At 35.6% G+C, this 18,183-nt stretch overlaps 1 protein-coding gene across 1 annotated transcript in view; it reads right to left on the reverse strand.

The window, feature by feature from the left end:
- LOC123536424 (kinesin-like protein KIF21A) overlaps positions 1-18,183 on the reverse strand; it is a 102,932-nt gene that overhangs the window by 73,270 nt on the left and 11,479 nt on the right. Inside the window, exons 4-13 of the mRNA XM_053528754.1 lie at positions 17,507-17,689; positions 14,482-14,538; positions 13,286-13,378; positions 11,701-11,829; positions 10,916-11,098; positions 10,066-10,377; positions 8,579-8,838; positions 6,106-6,339; positions 4,015-4,168; positions 3,040-3,136 (exon numbers count right to left, since the gene is read on the reverse strand). Of these exons, the coding sequence (XP_053384729.1) occupies positions 3,040-3,136; positions 4,015-4,168; positions 6,106-6,339; positions 8,579-8,838; positions 10,066-10,377; positions 10,916-11,098; positions 11,701-11,829; positions 13,286-13,378; positions 14,482-14,538; positions 17,507-17,689 (1,702 nt within the window). The remainder of the gene's footprint in view (positions 1-3,039; positions 3,137-4,014; positions 4,169-6,105; positions 6,340-8,578; positions 8,839-10,065; positions 10,378-10,915; positions 11,099-11,700; positions 11,830-13,285; positions 13,379-14,481; positions 14,539-17,506; positions 17,690-18,183) is intronic.

Consider the following 18,183-nt stretch of genomic DNA (forward strand, 5'->3'; position numbering starts at 1 on the left):
AGTGACCTAGTTTTTGACCCGAGATGACCCATTTTCGAACTCGGCCTAGATTTCATCAAAGTTATCATTCTGACCAATATTCATGAAGATTAAATGAAAAATACAGCCTCTATCACATACACAAGGTTTTTCTTTGATTTGACCTAGTGACCTAGTTTTTGACCCGAGATGACCCATTTTCGAACTCGGCCTAGATTTCATCAAAGTTATCATTCGGACCAATATTCATGAAGATTAAATGAAAAATACAGCCTCTATCGCATACACAAGGTTTTTCTTTGATTTGACCTAGTGACCTAGTTTTTGACCCGAGATGACCCATTTTCGAACTCGGCCTAAATTTCATCAAGGTTATCATTCTGACCAATATTCATGAAGATTAAATGAAAAATACAGCCTCTATCGCATACACAAGGTTTTTCTTTGATTTGACCTAGTGACCTAGTTTTTGACCCGAAATGACCCATTTTCGAACTCGGCCTAGATTTCATCAAGGTTATCATTCTGACCAATATTCATGAAGATTAATTGAAAAATACAGCCTCTATCGCATACACAAGCTAAATGTTGACAGACGACGGACGACAGACGACGGACGACGGACGCCGGACATCGAGCGATCAGAAAAACTCACCTGAGCATTGCTCAGGTGAGCTAAAAAGATGGTTACTTCCCTTTGGCTCTAAGCCAACAGAATGAGATATAGTGAAAATATATCAAAATTAACATTAAATTCTAAGTAAAAGGGGACATAATTCAAGAAAAATTGGTGTCAGAGTTATGCACCTTGTGTCACATGATGTGGGTGATGAGGTGGAACATCTATTTTAAGTTTAAATCAAATCCATTTTGTAGTAACTGAGATACAGTGAATATACATCAAAATTAACCTTAAATTATAAGTAAAAAGGGGCATAATTCATGAAAAATTGGTGTCAGAGTTATGCACCTTGTGTTACATGATGTGAGTGATGAGGTAGAACATCTATTTTAAGTTTGAATCAAATCCATTTTGTAATAACTGAGATATAGTGAAAAGTAAACAAAATTAACCTTAAATTCTAAGTAAAAGGGGACATAATTCATGAAAACTTGGTGTCAGAGTTATGCACCTTGTGTCACATGATGTGGGTGATAAGGTGGAACATCTATTTTAAGTTTGAATCAAATCCATTTAGTAATAACTGAGATAATAGATTTCGGGACGGGATGGGACGCGTCAAAACTGACTCCTATATACCCCCCTCCAAAGATGTTTGGTGGGGGTATAACAATAAAATACCAACAAGCTCACCATAACAAATACAATAATTACAAAATATTCTGAAACTTTCTGACTACATTAACATATAAATTGCATAGCAGAAAATGACAAATATTCTTTTCTAGCAAATCACCACTTTTTCTTTAACGGATCTCCTTTGGCTAAAAATCAATATTGTGAAGAGACATAAAACATTAACTGTTTGACATTCTAAATTTTCCTACATTGTAAACATTCACTCTTATATTCGCATCAATTTTTTAACAGAATGTTGCGCAAGAGAACACACTTTCTAAACAAAAACAAGAGTATCAAGGGGAGAAAACTCTTACAGTTCATACACTGAACTAACAACAACATTCAGTACAAAGATTCACAACATACAACAGCATCACATATACAAATGAAAAGTAATATATTGAGTAAAGAGTTCTAACAGTAAAAATGATTATTACATACTATAAATAGGTTTAAAACCTACGAACAAAAACAAGTGAAGCACACATTTTCTGCTATATCTACCGACAAAACACATTCAACATTTTGATTGCTTCTGATCAACTGTATTAATAACCAGTCAAAACCTAAGCCTTTAAGATTCAGACTAATGCACGATGAAAAAAAAAACACATTCATATAAGCGCAGTATTACACAAATGAACCGCGCAATGAAAAAACTAACATAGTGCATTTGCGACCAGCATGGAACCAGACCAGGACTGCATGGATCTGGTCAAGATCTATGCTGTTCGCTAATGGTTTCTCTAATTACAATAGGCTTTGAAAGCGAACAGCATGGATCCTGACCAAGCTGGTCTGGATCCATCTGGTCGCAAAGCCACAATGTTGGTTTTCTCATGGTGCGGCTCAAATAATCTACTTCTGATTCATGAAACTTTAAGCAATCCGTCTGTGGTTTGGGTTAAATTTTTCAACAGGTTTATACTCCATCAAGTTTGGCACAGAATCTATATACGACACTGAAAAAAATGGTAGAGGGAAATAAGTGTTAGATACTGGTAAAATGACAAGAGGAATGTTGATTTTCTCCATTATATCAAGAGCTGTAACGGTTTACTCCATTCTGCACAATATTTTTGGTTACGCATAAGGATACCTTGCAAAACTCACATGTCAAGAAGTTTGTACCACTTGTAACTTTCACAGTTTCTCAGTTTAATGAATTTAAGTGAGAAAAAATTTCATCTTAAAAATGTGAGCACAAGTTAAATTATATTTGTGATATGCACATATGTGCAAAGAGGTAGAAAAAAAGAAAACTCTAAAGACATTGACTGAGCACAAAACAAATCTATGAACAAAAATCACTTGAAAATACCAAAAGCACCTATTTATCTACATAATAAAATATGCAATGCCAGACTGAGTCTTGCAAAGTCAGCACTAATTACCTGCCCATTGACTCCAATAATCCAAAAACATCTCCACTGAGTGCCAAAACACACAAAAAACATTTAAACATCAACTTCTTCCAACCTATTTCCTAACATTTTATCTCTTTTTGATTAAAATTAACTTCCTTTCAACAAAATGTACTAAAAGCTGTGGATTTTCCTAACAAAAAACTGAATAGTGAAAACCTGTCTAAAAATACAGGCCTAACAAAAAGAAGCATAGTTATATAGTTTTAGACAGAAAATAGAAATCATTACTCCTTTAGATATTAGATACTTGAACTTTTTTATTTTTTAGTCTCCACTGAACTTGTTTTTTAATATATAAATCCTCCAATCAAGAGTATTGTAGTTTCAAACCTTTTCCATCAGAGTCTGTCTCTGAACTTGAACTGCTGCTCAACACTTCCAGTTCCTCCTCGTCATCATCAGAATCTTCTGCCGAGTCTGCCTTATCCTGAAATATCAACTTATTAATGTCATTCTATGACCAAATATTGTAAAATATTTTCCTGTTAGGTTTTAAACATTTTTCACATCAACACAGACCAGGTTGATTTTTTTTCGTTTCTGTTGGGTTGAGAACCACAACCACAAAATTTAGGGGTCATATACCTACTTTTCCAGCTTCTGATGGTGGAGGAAGACCTCAAGTGCCCCTTAGGGCATTATTTCATCCTGGGCAGGCAGGCACCTTGGTAGAACCATTGTCAAGTTTAATTTATTTTATTTATTGTTGGATTTAACGTCGCACCGACACATGATAGGTCATAAGGCGACTTTCAGCTTTAATGGTGGAGGAAGACCCCAGGTGCCCCTCCGTGCATTATTTTATCACGAGCGGGCACCTGGGTAGAACCACCGACCTTCCATAAGCCAGCTGGATGGCTTCCTCACATGAAGAATTCAACGCCCCGAGTGAGGCTTGAACCCACATCCATGAGGGGCAAGTGATTTGAAGTCTGCCACTCGGCCACGGAGGCCCCTTTGTCAAGTTTAAAGACAATATATAAGGACTTTTCTGCATTTGTTGGGATTGAGTTTCGTTGACTGACACAACCATGAAATCCACAAAAATATGGCTTCCATGAACATCAGTAATTTCACAGTATGTTCCAAATGACATCATCAGATAATGCAGTACTAATTACTTTTAAGCTGTCCTTTTTAAAATTGAAGATTTTCTTTCAAATGACTTTTAAAACTTTTATGTCCTTTTACTTTACTCCAATTAATGCAAGTATCCTTCAAAATCCTGGCACAGTATATATTCAAGTACATACTTAAAAACATCATCTCCGTACTGAGGCCAAATCCTGCAAATGAAAACCTTACCAGATCTAGGTTTCCATTCACATCAACATTTTCTTCAGCCTCGTCTTTTTCTGACTTTTCAGATCTATCTTTCTCCATCACTTCTCCCTCCACAGTCTCCGTGGTCTCCGTGGTTGCTTTCTCTTCGTCTGACTGCTCATTCTCTTTGTCACTGCTGAAAAAAGTGTTATATACCATAAAATCATCATTTTTTGCAGGGCAACTCATTTTCATGTATTTTATGGTTGGTCAACCAAAGAAATAACAAGAGGGCCATAATGGCCCTATATTGCTCACCTGTTATCATTGCACTTAAGAACAAGAAGGTCAAAAATCATAATCAAGATCAATTATGAGAAAATATAGCTGAAATTTTCTTAAAGTTACTTCAAATAAAATTATTTTCAAATCAGGCCAGTAGTTTCATTACAAAAGTTTTCTGTATAGCCATATGGGGAAAATGAGCCCCTCCCCCAGGCGGCCACCTTTTCAATGAATCAAAATTATTTGAAGGAATTTGGTAGAGGGTCACCCAAGAAACATTTGTGTAAAATTATTTTGAAAACGGACCAGCAGTTTCTGACAAAAAGATTTTCAAAGTTCTATATAGGCATATTGGGAAAATAAGCAAAACCCCTTGGGGGCCATGTTTTTCGCTGAATCAAAATTATTTGAAGGAATATAGTAGAGGGTCACCCAAGAAACACTAGTCTTGTGTAAAATTGTTTTGAAATCAGTTTTCTATATAGCCATATAGGGAAAACAAGTCCCACACCCCTTTCAGGGGCCATAACTATAGAATCCATGCTGCGATTTTCCCAGTTCAAGATAGGAACCGAGATCTCATAGTTATACAAGTTCTGTGAAAGTTTGGTTAAATTCAAATCATAAATGAAGCTGCTATTGTGCAGACAAGGTTGAAATAGCTATTTCTGGCCTTTTCAGGGGCTATAACTCTGAAACACGTAATGGGATCTGTCTGGTTCAAGAAAGGAACCAAGATCTTAAGGTTATACAAGTTATGTGCAAGTTAGATTAAATTCAAATTGTAAATGAAGCTGCTATTGTGCAGACAAGGTCAAAATAGCTAATTTTGGCCCTTTCAGGGGCCATCACTCTGGAACCCATAATGGAATCTAGCCAGTTCAAGAAAGGAGCCAAGAACTTACGGTGATACAAGTTGTGTGCAAGTTTGGTTAAAATAAAACCATAAATGAAGCTGCTATTGTGCAGACAAGGTCAAATAGCTAATTCTGGCCCTTTCAGGGGCCATATCTCTGGAACCCATAATGAAATCTGGCCAGTTTAAGAAAGGAACCAAGATCTTATGGTGATACAAGTTGTGTGCAAGTTTCGTTAAAATAAAATCATAAATGAAACCACTATCGTGCAGACAAGAAATTGTTGACGCGCGCATGGACTGACGACGGACGAAGGGTGATCACAAAAGCTCACCTTGTCACTATGTGACAGGTGAGCTAAAAATGAACAGCAAGAATTCATATTATTTCTATCTTCTTGAAATCTGCGAATTCACATCCTCACAAACAGCTGTTCTGGTAAGTACCACAAAATTTTAGGCGCATGATTTTAATGAGTCTATAGTAAGCCAAGATTGCTCCTTGGTCCATATTTATCAATATTACATTTCTTTAAATTAATACTTGTGTGTTGGACGCCATTTTTCAACGATAATTTGGTAGTATGATCTTTCAAAATAACCATGTTCTTTGATGTTTTTATCATTACTTTTCATTACTCTAACACTAACATGATTTAGCCATACGGTAATTTTCAGACTTTTAATGGCCGAGCAAGTTCCAAGATGCCTATCTGGACATAATTTTAAGGTACTAAGGGTCAACACTGTCCTGCAAACCAACTGTACAAGTTTCTCACAAGAACAAATGCTACACCACAAGCAGGTTTCAAACCAACAGCTGTAAGAGGCAACAAGATTAACTCCACAAAGAATCTCTATTGGGAATGCTTATAAATCTAGCTAAAATCACTCCATATGGGTTTTTTCCTTTAAATTATCAAAAATTAACATTAAAGGTGCCTTTACAACTGGAGATAAAATCATGAATCCTTTACAAACTATGCACTCACTCATGTCTTTCAGATACTTTCTTCTTTTTCTTTAATCGTTTCACATCGCGTTTTGCCTCCTCTATGATTGTAGTGATGTGGTTATCCGGTGACAACGGTGATTCAAAACTCTGACTCATACCAATGGAACTGTGAACAGGGGACAACATTGGACTCATCGCTACCCTCGATATTGATGCTGGTCGTGATCTCTTTACCCTTTCTACCATTAATTCAGATTCTGCAAGTTTGGCTCTGAAAACAGAAATACAAAATGTAACAGAATCAGATGTAAAGACTTAACAAAGTTCTATTTTAAGTCATCTTTGATTATGAAGCATTAAGTTACATTTATTTTATTTATTTTGTTGGGTTTAACGTCACACCGACACAATTATAGGTCATATGGGGACTTTCAAGCTTTGATGGTGGAGGAAGACCCGAGGTGTCCCTCCATGCATTATTTCCCACGAGCAGGCACCTGGGTAGAACCACCGACCTTCCATAAGCCACCTGGATGGCTTCCTCACATGAAAAATTCAACGCCCGGAGTGGGGCTCCAACCTTCACAGATGAGGGGCAAGTGATTTGAAGCCAGCGACCTTAACCATTCGGCCACGGAGGCCCCGCCATTAAGTTACAACATTCTTAAATGCTACATAAATGAACAGATACAATCGTTTCAATAAAATTGAAAAAAAAAACTGTTTGAAACACAATCCAAAAGGAAATCCTATTTATGGTATCAAAAGAAAGACACTGTTTTGCTTGTTTATGGCTAATAATGTAACTCCATAAGCATGTTAACTTTTTAGATTCACGAAGGAAAATCCACAGCTGTACACTGCTAATAAAATCTCCAATCTTCCTTATCAAGCTAACAGCTCTTCAATCCAAAGACTTTCACTATAACAAGAGCTGTCCGTAAGACAGCCAAGCTCGACTATTCGAAATATTGACCAAGAAGCAGGAAAATATTACCCAAAAAAGATAAATATCAAAAGAGTTTTAAGTTCAAAAGTGGGAATAATTTGACCAAAATGCATATCAGTTATGGGACTTGGTGCTATCAACTACTTTTATAACCCCGAAGGCACATGAGAAGTTTCAATTCAATATCTGCATTAGTTTTAGCGATAGAAACTTGCATGTAAAACTTTAACCAAAATTTTCAAAGTCCAAAAGGGGGCATAATTTGCCCAAAATACATGCCAGAGTTATGGGACTTGATCCAGTGAGGTAAGTAATTGATCTAGAAAAAGAAAAAATAAGTTTCAAATCTATATGCCTTTTAGTAATAGCTGTATGTACTTGCACGCAAAACTTTAACCAGAATTTGCTAAGTCCAAAAGGGGGCATAATTTGGCCAAAATGAAGGTCAGAGTTATGGGACCTGATCCTATCAACTAGTTTTATAACCCCTAAGACACATGTGAAGTTTCAAATCAATATCTGCATTAGTTTTGGAGATAATAACTTGCATGTAAAACTTTAACCAAAATTTTCTAAGTCTAAAAGGGGGCATAATTTGCTCAAAAAACATGTCAGAGTTATGGGACTTGAACCAGTGAGGTTGGTAATTGATCTAGAAAAAGAAAAAAGAAATTTTAAATCTATATGCCTTTTAGAAATAGTTGTATGTACTTGCACGCAAAACTTTAACCAGAATTTTCTAAGTCCAAAAGGGGGCATAATTTGGCCAAAATGAAAGTCAGAGTTATGGGACTTGCTGCTATCAACTAGTTTTATAACCCCTAAGACACATGTGAAGTTTCAAATCAATATCTGCATTAGTTTTGGAGATAATAACTTGCATGTAAAACTTTAACCAAAATTTTCTAAGTCTAAAAGGGGGCATAATTTGCTCAAAATACATGTCAGAGTTATGAGTCTTGACCCAGTGAGGTTGGTAATTGATCTAGAAAAAGAAAAAATAAGTTTCAAATCTATATGCCTTTTAGAAATAGTTGTATGTACTTGCACGCAAAACTTTAACCAGAATTTTCTAAGTCCAAAAGGGGGCATAATTTGGCCAAAATGAAAGTCAGAGTTATGGGACTTGCTGCTATCAACTAGTTTTATAACCCCGAAGACACATGTGAAGTTTCAAATCAATATCTGCATTAGTTTTGGAGATAGTAACTTGCATGTAAAACTTTAACCAAAATTTTCTAAGTCCAAAAGGGGGCATAATTTGCTCAAAATACATGTCAGAGTTATGGGACTTGACCCAGAGAGGTTGGTAATTGACCTAGAAAAAGAAGAAATAAGTTTCAAAGCTATATGCCTTTCATTGATGGCTGTATGTACTTGCATGCAAAAACTTAACCAAGGTGTGACGCCGACGCCGACGCCAGGGTGAGTAGAATAGCTAGACTATTCTTTGAATAGTCGAGCTAAAAATTATTTCCAATTACCCTAGGCTGCAAGTGTATCTGACAATTACCACATCTACTCAGCTATAAGAGCTTTTACAACAATTATGAAAACTTACCTTAATTCTTCCAATTCCTTCACATATCCTTTGATCAAATTCACAACCTCTTCACTACCAACGTCACCTGCTGCATTACCGAGGGCTGCCATGGCTTGACTGGCTAGCAGTTCTGTGTTTCGTACTGTAAGTTGGTCTACTGTCTCATTCAGTGATTTGATTCTAGTTCGAAGTTTATCGTTCTCTGTTTGTAACATTGTGTTTTCGTGAAATACATCACTTGTTGTTTCCACACCTTCGCTATCTACAATTCTTTTACCCTGTCATAAAAGGCAATATTGATGCAATTTTCAGACAAGAAAGTCAAACTTTGAGCTACACTGCAAACATGCAACTGTTTTAGTAGTAAAAGTAATTTAGAAAGAAGGCAGATCTATTCTGAAAAGACTCGTTGATTTTAATGTTATTTTTTCAGTAGCATACAAATATTTAAAATCTGATTTTTCATCAGAGAGGTTTTTATTTAACTGTGTGTAAGTGTATGCATGTGAAGTGAATACATAATAATGTGTGAGAAATTGTCAGATAATTCACAAGAGCTGTTTGCACCACATAACTATACATATTCAAAATATCAGATTTAGGTTCCAGAGTAAATATTGGTTCTTTTACTCCATTAATCTTGCAAATAGTTCCATCTATCAACCTCTAAAGAAGTACAGAGCTTTAACAGTGATGGATACCGTAGATACCCATGTATAATGCGCACCCGTGTATAAAGCGCACCCCCTGATTTTGGCCCAAAATCCTGGAAAAAAAACATTTTTGGTCAATTTTGAGGTGGATGGAAAACGAAAGTAGAGTTTACATCGACACCGGTAATAAATCTTATTTCCGCGGCGGAGAGCAGCATCGGTCTCGCGGTACTATCGATCTTTGTTTTCTTTAGTAAAATATTGTTTTATTTGTTGTTTTACCTTTTTAATTAACTATTTTGAATAAATAAACAGTAGCTGATTCAATATCTCGGAATGGTATCTTTCAAAATGATATGAGCTTCTCAATTCAAACCAACAATAGAAGGTGTGATAGTCTTTTTGTCACGATCAAATAGCCAGTAATTACCGGCAATTAACGTGTAACCTCGTGTCAATTATGTTGTTTACAGTTTGATCTCGGTTAAAGATAATTCTCGATCTTTAATTAGTATCATAATTTTTGTGATTTATTAACATTTCTTTTATCAAAATACTTTTAAATTTATATGAAATTAATTTTGTTTGAAAGAAAAATAAACCATTCGATCTTTTACGGAACGTAACGGCAATCTTAGATTTTAGCGGTGACAGTAAGCGCGGGGAGTAGTTTCCCTTTACCAAAATGGCGAACATCGGTAACAAACTTGTTCTGAAGTTGGAAAATTGTCTATACCTGTGTATTATGCGCACCCACGATTCGGGGGTGGTCCCAGGGGTCAAAAAACTGCGCATTATACATGGGTATCTACGGTAAGTTGAAAAAGACGTTAAACAAGAAATGGTACATACCGTTTTATATTCCATCAATTCCTGTTGAAGAAGCACAATTTCTTGTCTTAAAATGGCTAACTGTTTACTAGCTTTATCCTGATTGGCTATAACCTTATTTTTTATATTACGAGCACGATTTGCATATTTCAATGTATTTAAAGTTTCCATGAAGTCTCTATCTGATGGTGATACACACGCGATCATTAACGTCCTACTATTTCCACCAAGAGAATCTTGTAAAAGTCTTGTTAACTTTGAGTCTCTGTAAGGCACATGAGATCCTTTTTTCAACTTGTCCCCTAATGCTGAGATCACATTACCCAAAGCAAGCTGAAATTTAAAGACGTGTCTTATTACCAACCAATAAAATTTCTGACATCAATTCATTAAAAACCTGGAAAGATGGAAGTGGAGTGGGGGAGTGAGCTCTTTCCTGACAGTGTCATTACTTTGATAACAGCTTTGTTTCTCGTAAATTAAAACTGAAGCCACTCCAGGACTAAATTTACAAACACAGTTTTCAGTCTCAACTTAATTACTTCAAAAGCAGAATCTGAGTGACATCTAATAATCCCTTTTTGATACAAACAAATGGAAAGTAACATCACAACTTACATTTTTTTGCAAATTTAAACTAACTTTCAAACATGACGTAACGTTTAAAACATCTTTCATTTCAAATCAGAAATATATTTCTGCTTCACTAGTGAGAAATTAAATTTTTACAAAAGACTAGTTACAATGTATAAAACCCACCGTGATTTATCAAATTTCATGGAAAGAAAGCATATTCATACAGTTTTTCATCATTGTATAGGCACAATAATATTCAAGAAGAGGCACTAAGAAATGGTGAAAAATCACTAACCAGTCCACAATTGATTGATATTCCTTCTTTGGCTCTGTCACCTGTAGCACCAGTTCTTTTTAACCTTTCTGAGCCAGCGAGATCAACAAAGTGAAACTTGGCTGTCAAAGTTTCAAACTCATTCAGACTGTCGTTGCTTTCTTCCATCTTCACGTCTTCCCCGCCTTCATCTTCAAGCACCTGCTGGAAGATATTTAGCTTTGTTTCAAACACAAAGTACAAAATACATACAAGATTCTGCAGAAAACTTTAAGCATATTTTTAAGGCAATGAACCCTTAATAACACTCGGCAATTTCCATGTGATTTCATTTTCTCATTCGGCAATTCTATATTCTTCCAATATCAATATAGGTAAACGATCACATGGCTTCCAAAAACAAGAGAGCCATGATGGCCCTAGATTGCTCACCTGAGCTACATCATTTGCCTTATCAGGTTTGGTTTACAGATATGCAAAGAAAATATCTGCAAAATCATTTTGAAATTGTGGTGCCAGTGTTTTCTGACAGGAATATTTCAGAAGTACTACTACATAAATACAGGTAGGTTATGTGTCCAGAGAAAAAAAAATTTAAAAAAACATGTATGTAAAATAAAATAGCTTTAAACAGTGAAACACAGCTCCCTTGAGTATAAATGGCTCAAGCACAAGGACTAACTTGGGTGATCTGTTTTCTTTTCATTTTCTAAGCTTGCATTGCCCCAAAACCAGGATAAAATGAGCATTTGCTCATCAATCAGTGTTTGACTGCAATAAAAAACCAGTCATGATAATAGACTTACCTCTTCTCTGACTACCCTATGTTGTTTTATATGTAAGGTGAAAATGGCATGAGATCGTGATGATGTGGCATTCATATTTGTACTGGCTGTTGCTCTCGACAACGCCCCAACCTGTAGACACTGCATTGTCTAAAAAATTCAACAATGGTATCTAAGTAACAAGAGCACCGCCTTGCGGGTGCTGACGCTCATCTGATTTTTTTTGTATAATAGAAATATTGTCCTACCCATGATTTTCTAAGTCTAAAAAGGGCCATCATTCTTGCAAAAAGCAGGATAGAGTTATGTTTCTTGATGTACAGTGTCCACTTATGATTGTGAAAAACTGTTGCAAGTTTTAAAGCAATAGCTTTGATAGTTTATGAGAAAAGTTGCCTTAAACATAATACTCAACCAAGAAAATGATTTTCTAAGTCCAAAAGGGGCAATAATTATTGCAAAAAGCAGGAAGGAGTTATGTTGCTTGCTGTACAGGGTCAGCTTATGATGGTGAACAAGTGTTGCAAGTTTAAAAGCAATAGCTTTGATAGTTTAAGAGAAAAAGTTGACCTAAACATAAAACTTAACCAAGAAATCTGATATTTTCTAAGTCCAAAAGGGGCCATAAATCTTGCAAAAAGCAGGATGGAGTTATGTTTCTTGCTGTACAGGGTCAGCTTATGATGGTGAACAAGTGTTGCAAGTTTTAAAACAATAGCTTTGATAGTTTAGGATAAAAGCTGACCTAAACATAAAACTTAACCAAGAAAACTGATTTTCTAAGTCCAAAAGGGGCAATAATTCTTGCAAAAAGCAAGATGGAGTTATGTTTCTTGATGTACAGGGTCTGCTTATGATGGTGAACAAGTATTCCAAGTTTCAAAGCAATAGCTTTGACAGTTTAGGAGAAAAGTTGACCTAAACATAAAACTTAACCAAGAAATCTGATATTTTCTAAGTACAAAAGGGGCCATAAATCTTCCAAAAAGCAAGACGGAGTTATGTTTCTTGCTATACAGGGTCAGCTTATGATGGTGAACAAGTCTTCCAAGTTTCAAAGCAATAGCTTTGATAGTTTAGGAGAAAAGCTGACCTAAACATAAAACTTAACAAGGCAACGCCGACGCAGACGCAGACGCCGACAACCGCTCAAGTGATGACAATAACTCATCATTTTTTTTCAAAAAATCAGATGAGCTAAAAATACGCTTTGAAGTAAAACATTCAAATTCCCATAAACAAACTATACTGCGGTATACACTGAACTTCTTATGATAAAACATTCTCACAAAGAATACTCTGATGATACTGTGAAAACATATGATCCTGTGGGAATGAAATTTGCTAGTTTTGAAATATTGTTGAACATAAAAAATGAACAGACATTTTGTTTGTTCGTTTTGATTTAATTTCATTGATTGAAGCAACACTGAAATCCTCATGGATTGGTACCTCATGAATATTAATGATTTAAAAGTATCCATAAGACCGAAATATGCTGGAAAAGAATATGAATAGAATGTTTTACAAGCTGTTTATACAAAATGTTTATTGTAAGAACAATCATGGAATTGAGACAAAAAATGTAGAAAGTAAGCTGTGATACCTCTTGCAGAGAATAGACTAGTCTTGTAGTGGTTCCTACAACATATATTCCACCGGAAGCATCTTCATGAATCTTTGCATTGCTTTTACGACCCTGAATTACAAATATGGTAATTTGATAATACTATTACATCACATAAGAAGAATGCTAATTTCCACAGACAATGAATTATAGCTTACAATTACTTTTAATTAGTATTACATAAAAATATTTCAAATAGTGTAGCCAAACATTGCTTGGGTCAAATAAATGTCAAGCATTGTATTTAGGATCGGATGAAATTATTTTAGGTTCTGTTAAAAACATTTCTTTAGTTTTCATCAATACAAGAGCTGTTCATAAAATACCTAAGGCCCCATGATGTCCTGTCCTATTTCAAGTTTCAAGATCATTATTACCTTGACCTTTAACCTACCCACCCCTCAAAAAACAAGAGAGATCATCTTATGACTCAAGGAAATCATCCTATGAAATTTCATGACTGAAGACCAGAGTTCTCTGGTTATTGTGCAGAAACCAGTTTCAGTCTCACTGTCACTGTGACTTTTCAACTACTGACCCGCAAAACAAAAGGGTCATCTATCGACCACCATCCTATGAAGCTGAAACAGCAGGCCAAAGTGTTCTTTAGATATTGAGCAGAAACTATTTTCAGTCTCAAGACCTTGACCTCCGACCCCAAACAATAGGGGCAATCTACTGACTTGAGGCAAAAATCCTATGAAGACTGACAACTGCATGTCACTACGCTCTTTCGTTATTGCTCAGAAACTGTTTTCAGTCTCAATGTCAGTGACCTTGACCTTTGACCCCCAAAACATCAAGTCATCTACTGACCACAATCATCCTTTAAAATCTGACCATTCTGAAACCAAGCATTTTCTAGTTATCTAGTTGATCGGAAACCAGATAGTCAACTGACAGATGAACAGACAAACTAAGGGACAATGAGCAAAACTTTATAACCCATTTTCTTCAAAATGCTGCATTAAAATGTGGTACGTTAATGGCAGAAGCCTGTGGCAGTAGCAAAAACTTGTGGAGAAATTTTGTTAGGCTAAAAGTCACACTAGAACAATGCAAGTTAAAGTGCCCCTCATACACTGGCTTGCACTGTGTGTAGAACCACCTGGCTTCCAGACAAGATGACACCAGAACAGGATTTGAGTTAGAGAGGTCAGAGGCAAGCAACTTACCCGACTTTCTGGGTCTCTGGTGGTATCCAGCAGATCCAAAATTTCTTCATTATACAACTGAAATGAAATGAAGTTTAAATTCATACATTTTGTATTTACAGTAATTAATATCTTGCCATTAAGCTTGCAATACATGAACAATTACTGTAGAGTACTTCTATTCACAGAGATCAAATATTTGTACGTTCAGAGGGCAAGGAAATGCACAAACTCTGATTTTTTTTGTTTTGTTTTGGGTTTAATGCCGTTTTTAACAGTATTTCAGATATGTAATGGCGGGCAGTCAACCTAACCAGTGTTCTTGGCTTTTGTACCAGTACAAATCTGTTCTCTGCAAGTAACTGCCACTTTCCCAATACGGATCAAAGGTGGAGGATGAATGATTTCAGACACGATGTCTTTTATCAAATTGTCATGGAGAACATACGCCTTGCCAGGGGATCAAACTCGAGAATCCGCGATCCCTAGATCTGCACTCTCTCTGCTGAGCGCAGCGGGCAGGCATAGTCAGGAATACAGGAAATATAAGTAAACAAGCTCATCTAAATTAAACAAGAGGACCATGATGGTCCTGAATCGCTCACCTATCTCCACATGACCCAGTGTTCAACTGAGTATGACATCGTTATTTCTATTATTTGACATAGTGACCTAGTGTTTGAGCACATGTGACCTAGATATCATCAAGATAAAAAATTCTGACCAATTTTCATGAAGATCCATTGAAAAATATGGCCTCTAGAGAGGTCACAAGGTTTTTCTATTATTTGACGTAATGACCTAGTTTTTAAAGGCACGTGACCCACTTTTAAACTTGACCTAGATATCATCAAGGTGAACATTCTCACCAATCTTCATGAAGATCTCGTGAAAAATATGGCCTCTAGAGAGGTCACAAGGTTTTTCTATTTTTCGACCTACTGACCTAGTTTTTGACCGCACATGACCCAGTTACGAACCTGACCTAGATATCATCAAGCTGAACATTCTCACCAATTTTCATGAAGATCCATTGAGAAATATGGCCTCTAGAGAGGTCACAAGGTTTTTCTATTTTTAGACCTACTGACCTAGTTTTTGACCCCACGTGACCCAGTTTCGAATTTGACTTAGATATCATCAAGATGAACATTCTGACCAATATTCATGAAGATCTCATGAAAAATATGGCCTCTAGAGAGGTCACAAGGTTTTTCTACTTTTAGATCTACTGACCTAGTTTTCAACCCCACGTGACCCAGTTTCGAACTTGACCTAGACATCTTCAAGGTAAACATTCTGACCAATTTTCATGAAGATCCATTGAAAAATATCGCCTCTAGAGAGGTCACAAGGTTTTCCTATTTTTAGACCTACTGACCTAGTTTTTGACGGCACATGACCCAGTTTCGAACTTGACCTAGATATCATCAAGGTGAACATTCTGACCAATTTTCATGAAGATGCATTGAGAAATATGGCCTCTAGAGAGGTCACAAGGTTTTCCTATTTTTAGACCTAATGACCTAGTTTTTGACCCTACGTGACCCAGTTTCGAACTTGACCTAGATGTCATCAAGATAAACATTCTGACCAATATTCATGAAGATCTCATTAAAAATATGGCCTCTAGAGAGGTCACAAGGTTTTTCTATTTTTAGACCTACTGACCTAGTTTTTGACCCCACGTGACCCAGTTTCGAACTTGACCTAGATATCATCAAGGTGAACATTCTGACCTATTTTCATGAAGATCTTGTGAAATATATGGCCTCTAGAGAGGTCACAAGGTTTTTCTATTTTTAGACCTACTGACCTAGTTTTTGATGGCACGTGACCCAGTTTCGAACTTGACCTAGATATCATCAAGATGAACATTCTGACCAACTTTCATAAAGATCCCATGAAAAATGTGACCTCTAGAGTGGTCAAAAGCAAAAGTTTACGGATGAACGGACGGACGACGGACACCGCGCGATCACAAAAGCTCACCTTGTCACTTTGTGACAGGTGAGCTAAAAAAAAAAGAAAAAAAAACAACATAAAATTCATTTTCTTTCTATGCATATATATTTCCAGTTCTTGCCTTCAGGACCTGCAATTCATATTACATTTCAATAATGTCATTATTCTATGAAATAATTTACAATTAACTGTTGTGTACATAAGCAAAATTTCTATTCATATCAAAGAGATAACCAGGCAAAATGATGTATATGTAACAACGTCCTTAATATCCTTTGTTTCATTACAGTTCGATTAACGCCTTCAGGTGTTTTTGCTCATATTGAATCAATTACGGTATATGCCAAATCATTGTTTGTGTCTTTGTTTGCATTATGATAATGTGTTATTACTTAGATGCAGAAGTAAAAAAATATACAAAATTTATGTAACTAGAAATAAGTCAACTTTTTTTGAAACTTACTTATTCAACACACTTATAATTAACATAGATTAATGAGAATCCATTTGGTTTTGAATCATTGATGAGATTTTGCAAATTATTGCTTAATACAGATTAAATAATGGATTTCTTGAAATAATAATACATATTTTCAAATAACATACAACCTTTTCATCAAAACTTTGAAAATAATCATAAGTAATAGCTACATTTGGTCACTTCCGTAATTTGTTCTGCCTGACCCAGGGAAAATTTATGAGCACAACTTTACATGCAAGGGAATATCCTGATTTTCTAAAGACTAGTGACTAAACATGACATATTTGCGGTGGGAATACAAGCATACATACATGTTAACATAAATATTTACAATCTGGTGGGCTAGAAGAAAAGGCAAACACCACCAGTACCTTTAGTTTGTAACATTTCCTAGAACCCCAAAATATATAAATATCTACCTGGTAATTAAGTTTTAAAATCCATCCATTTGCCATTCTATAGCAAATGTCTAAGTTATTTCACAAATCTTCAAATTTACATTTTACTAAAACACTACTGAACATCCTTTAACATCTTGTAAATTTAATGAAAAACAAATCTTTCATTCAACAAACATCAATTCTCTAAAATCTGCCTTACCTCCATAAATTGAGCATTAACTTTGAAATCTGGCGGTGGTTCGTTCTTTTCCATGGCCTGTCTTTTCCTTTCTTCAATACCCCTAAACAAATGGTCCACAGCTCTAGGAACTATACCTATTTCAGCTTCTGGAATGTTCACATCAAAGCCTGTTCCCATAGTATATGTTTTCCCTGATCCAGTCTGAAATTAAAGTACTAACATTATAGTCATTGATTCTGTAACCCAGTCAAAACAGAATGCTGTAACTGTTTTATACTGTGGACAATTTCATAATTTTATTTTACTGGCATGGAAGTTTCATGTTTTGGCCAAAACAGCTATTTCCAGGAAACATCTTTTCCTGGGTAGTAAATTTAAAACAGTACTTTAACAGTTTATCCCAAATGAAATTCCATTGTTAATAAGGCCAACAAAATTTACTTTTTTTATACATGATGCAACTAAATTTTCCAAAAAGCTTTAATGTAATAAAAAAAGCAAATTAATATAATATATATTTTCTGATCAGGATTTTTTTCATATATTTAACTACATTTTCAGTTAATGTAAATAGTTCAGCTAGCCAGTTGTTTACCATGTGTATTCACAAAAATCATTTCTATTCCTTGAAAAGAGATCAGAGATCTTAACTCCTGATTTTTGTGGGATCTGATGTCCATGCAATGGGTAATGAA

This window comes from Mercenaria mercenaria, chromosome 17, assembly GCF_021730395.1.
Source record: "Mercenaria mercenaria strain notata chromosome 17, MADL_Memer_1, whole genome shotgun sequence".
Classification (NCBI taxonomy): domain Eukaryota; kingdom Metazoa; phylum Mollusca; class Bivalvia; order Venerida; family Veneridae; genus Mercenaria; species Mercenaria mercenaria.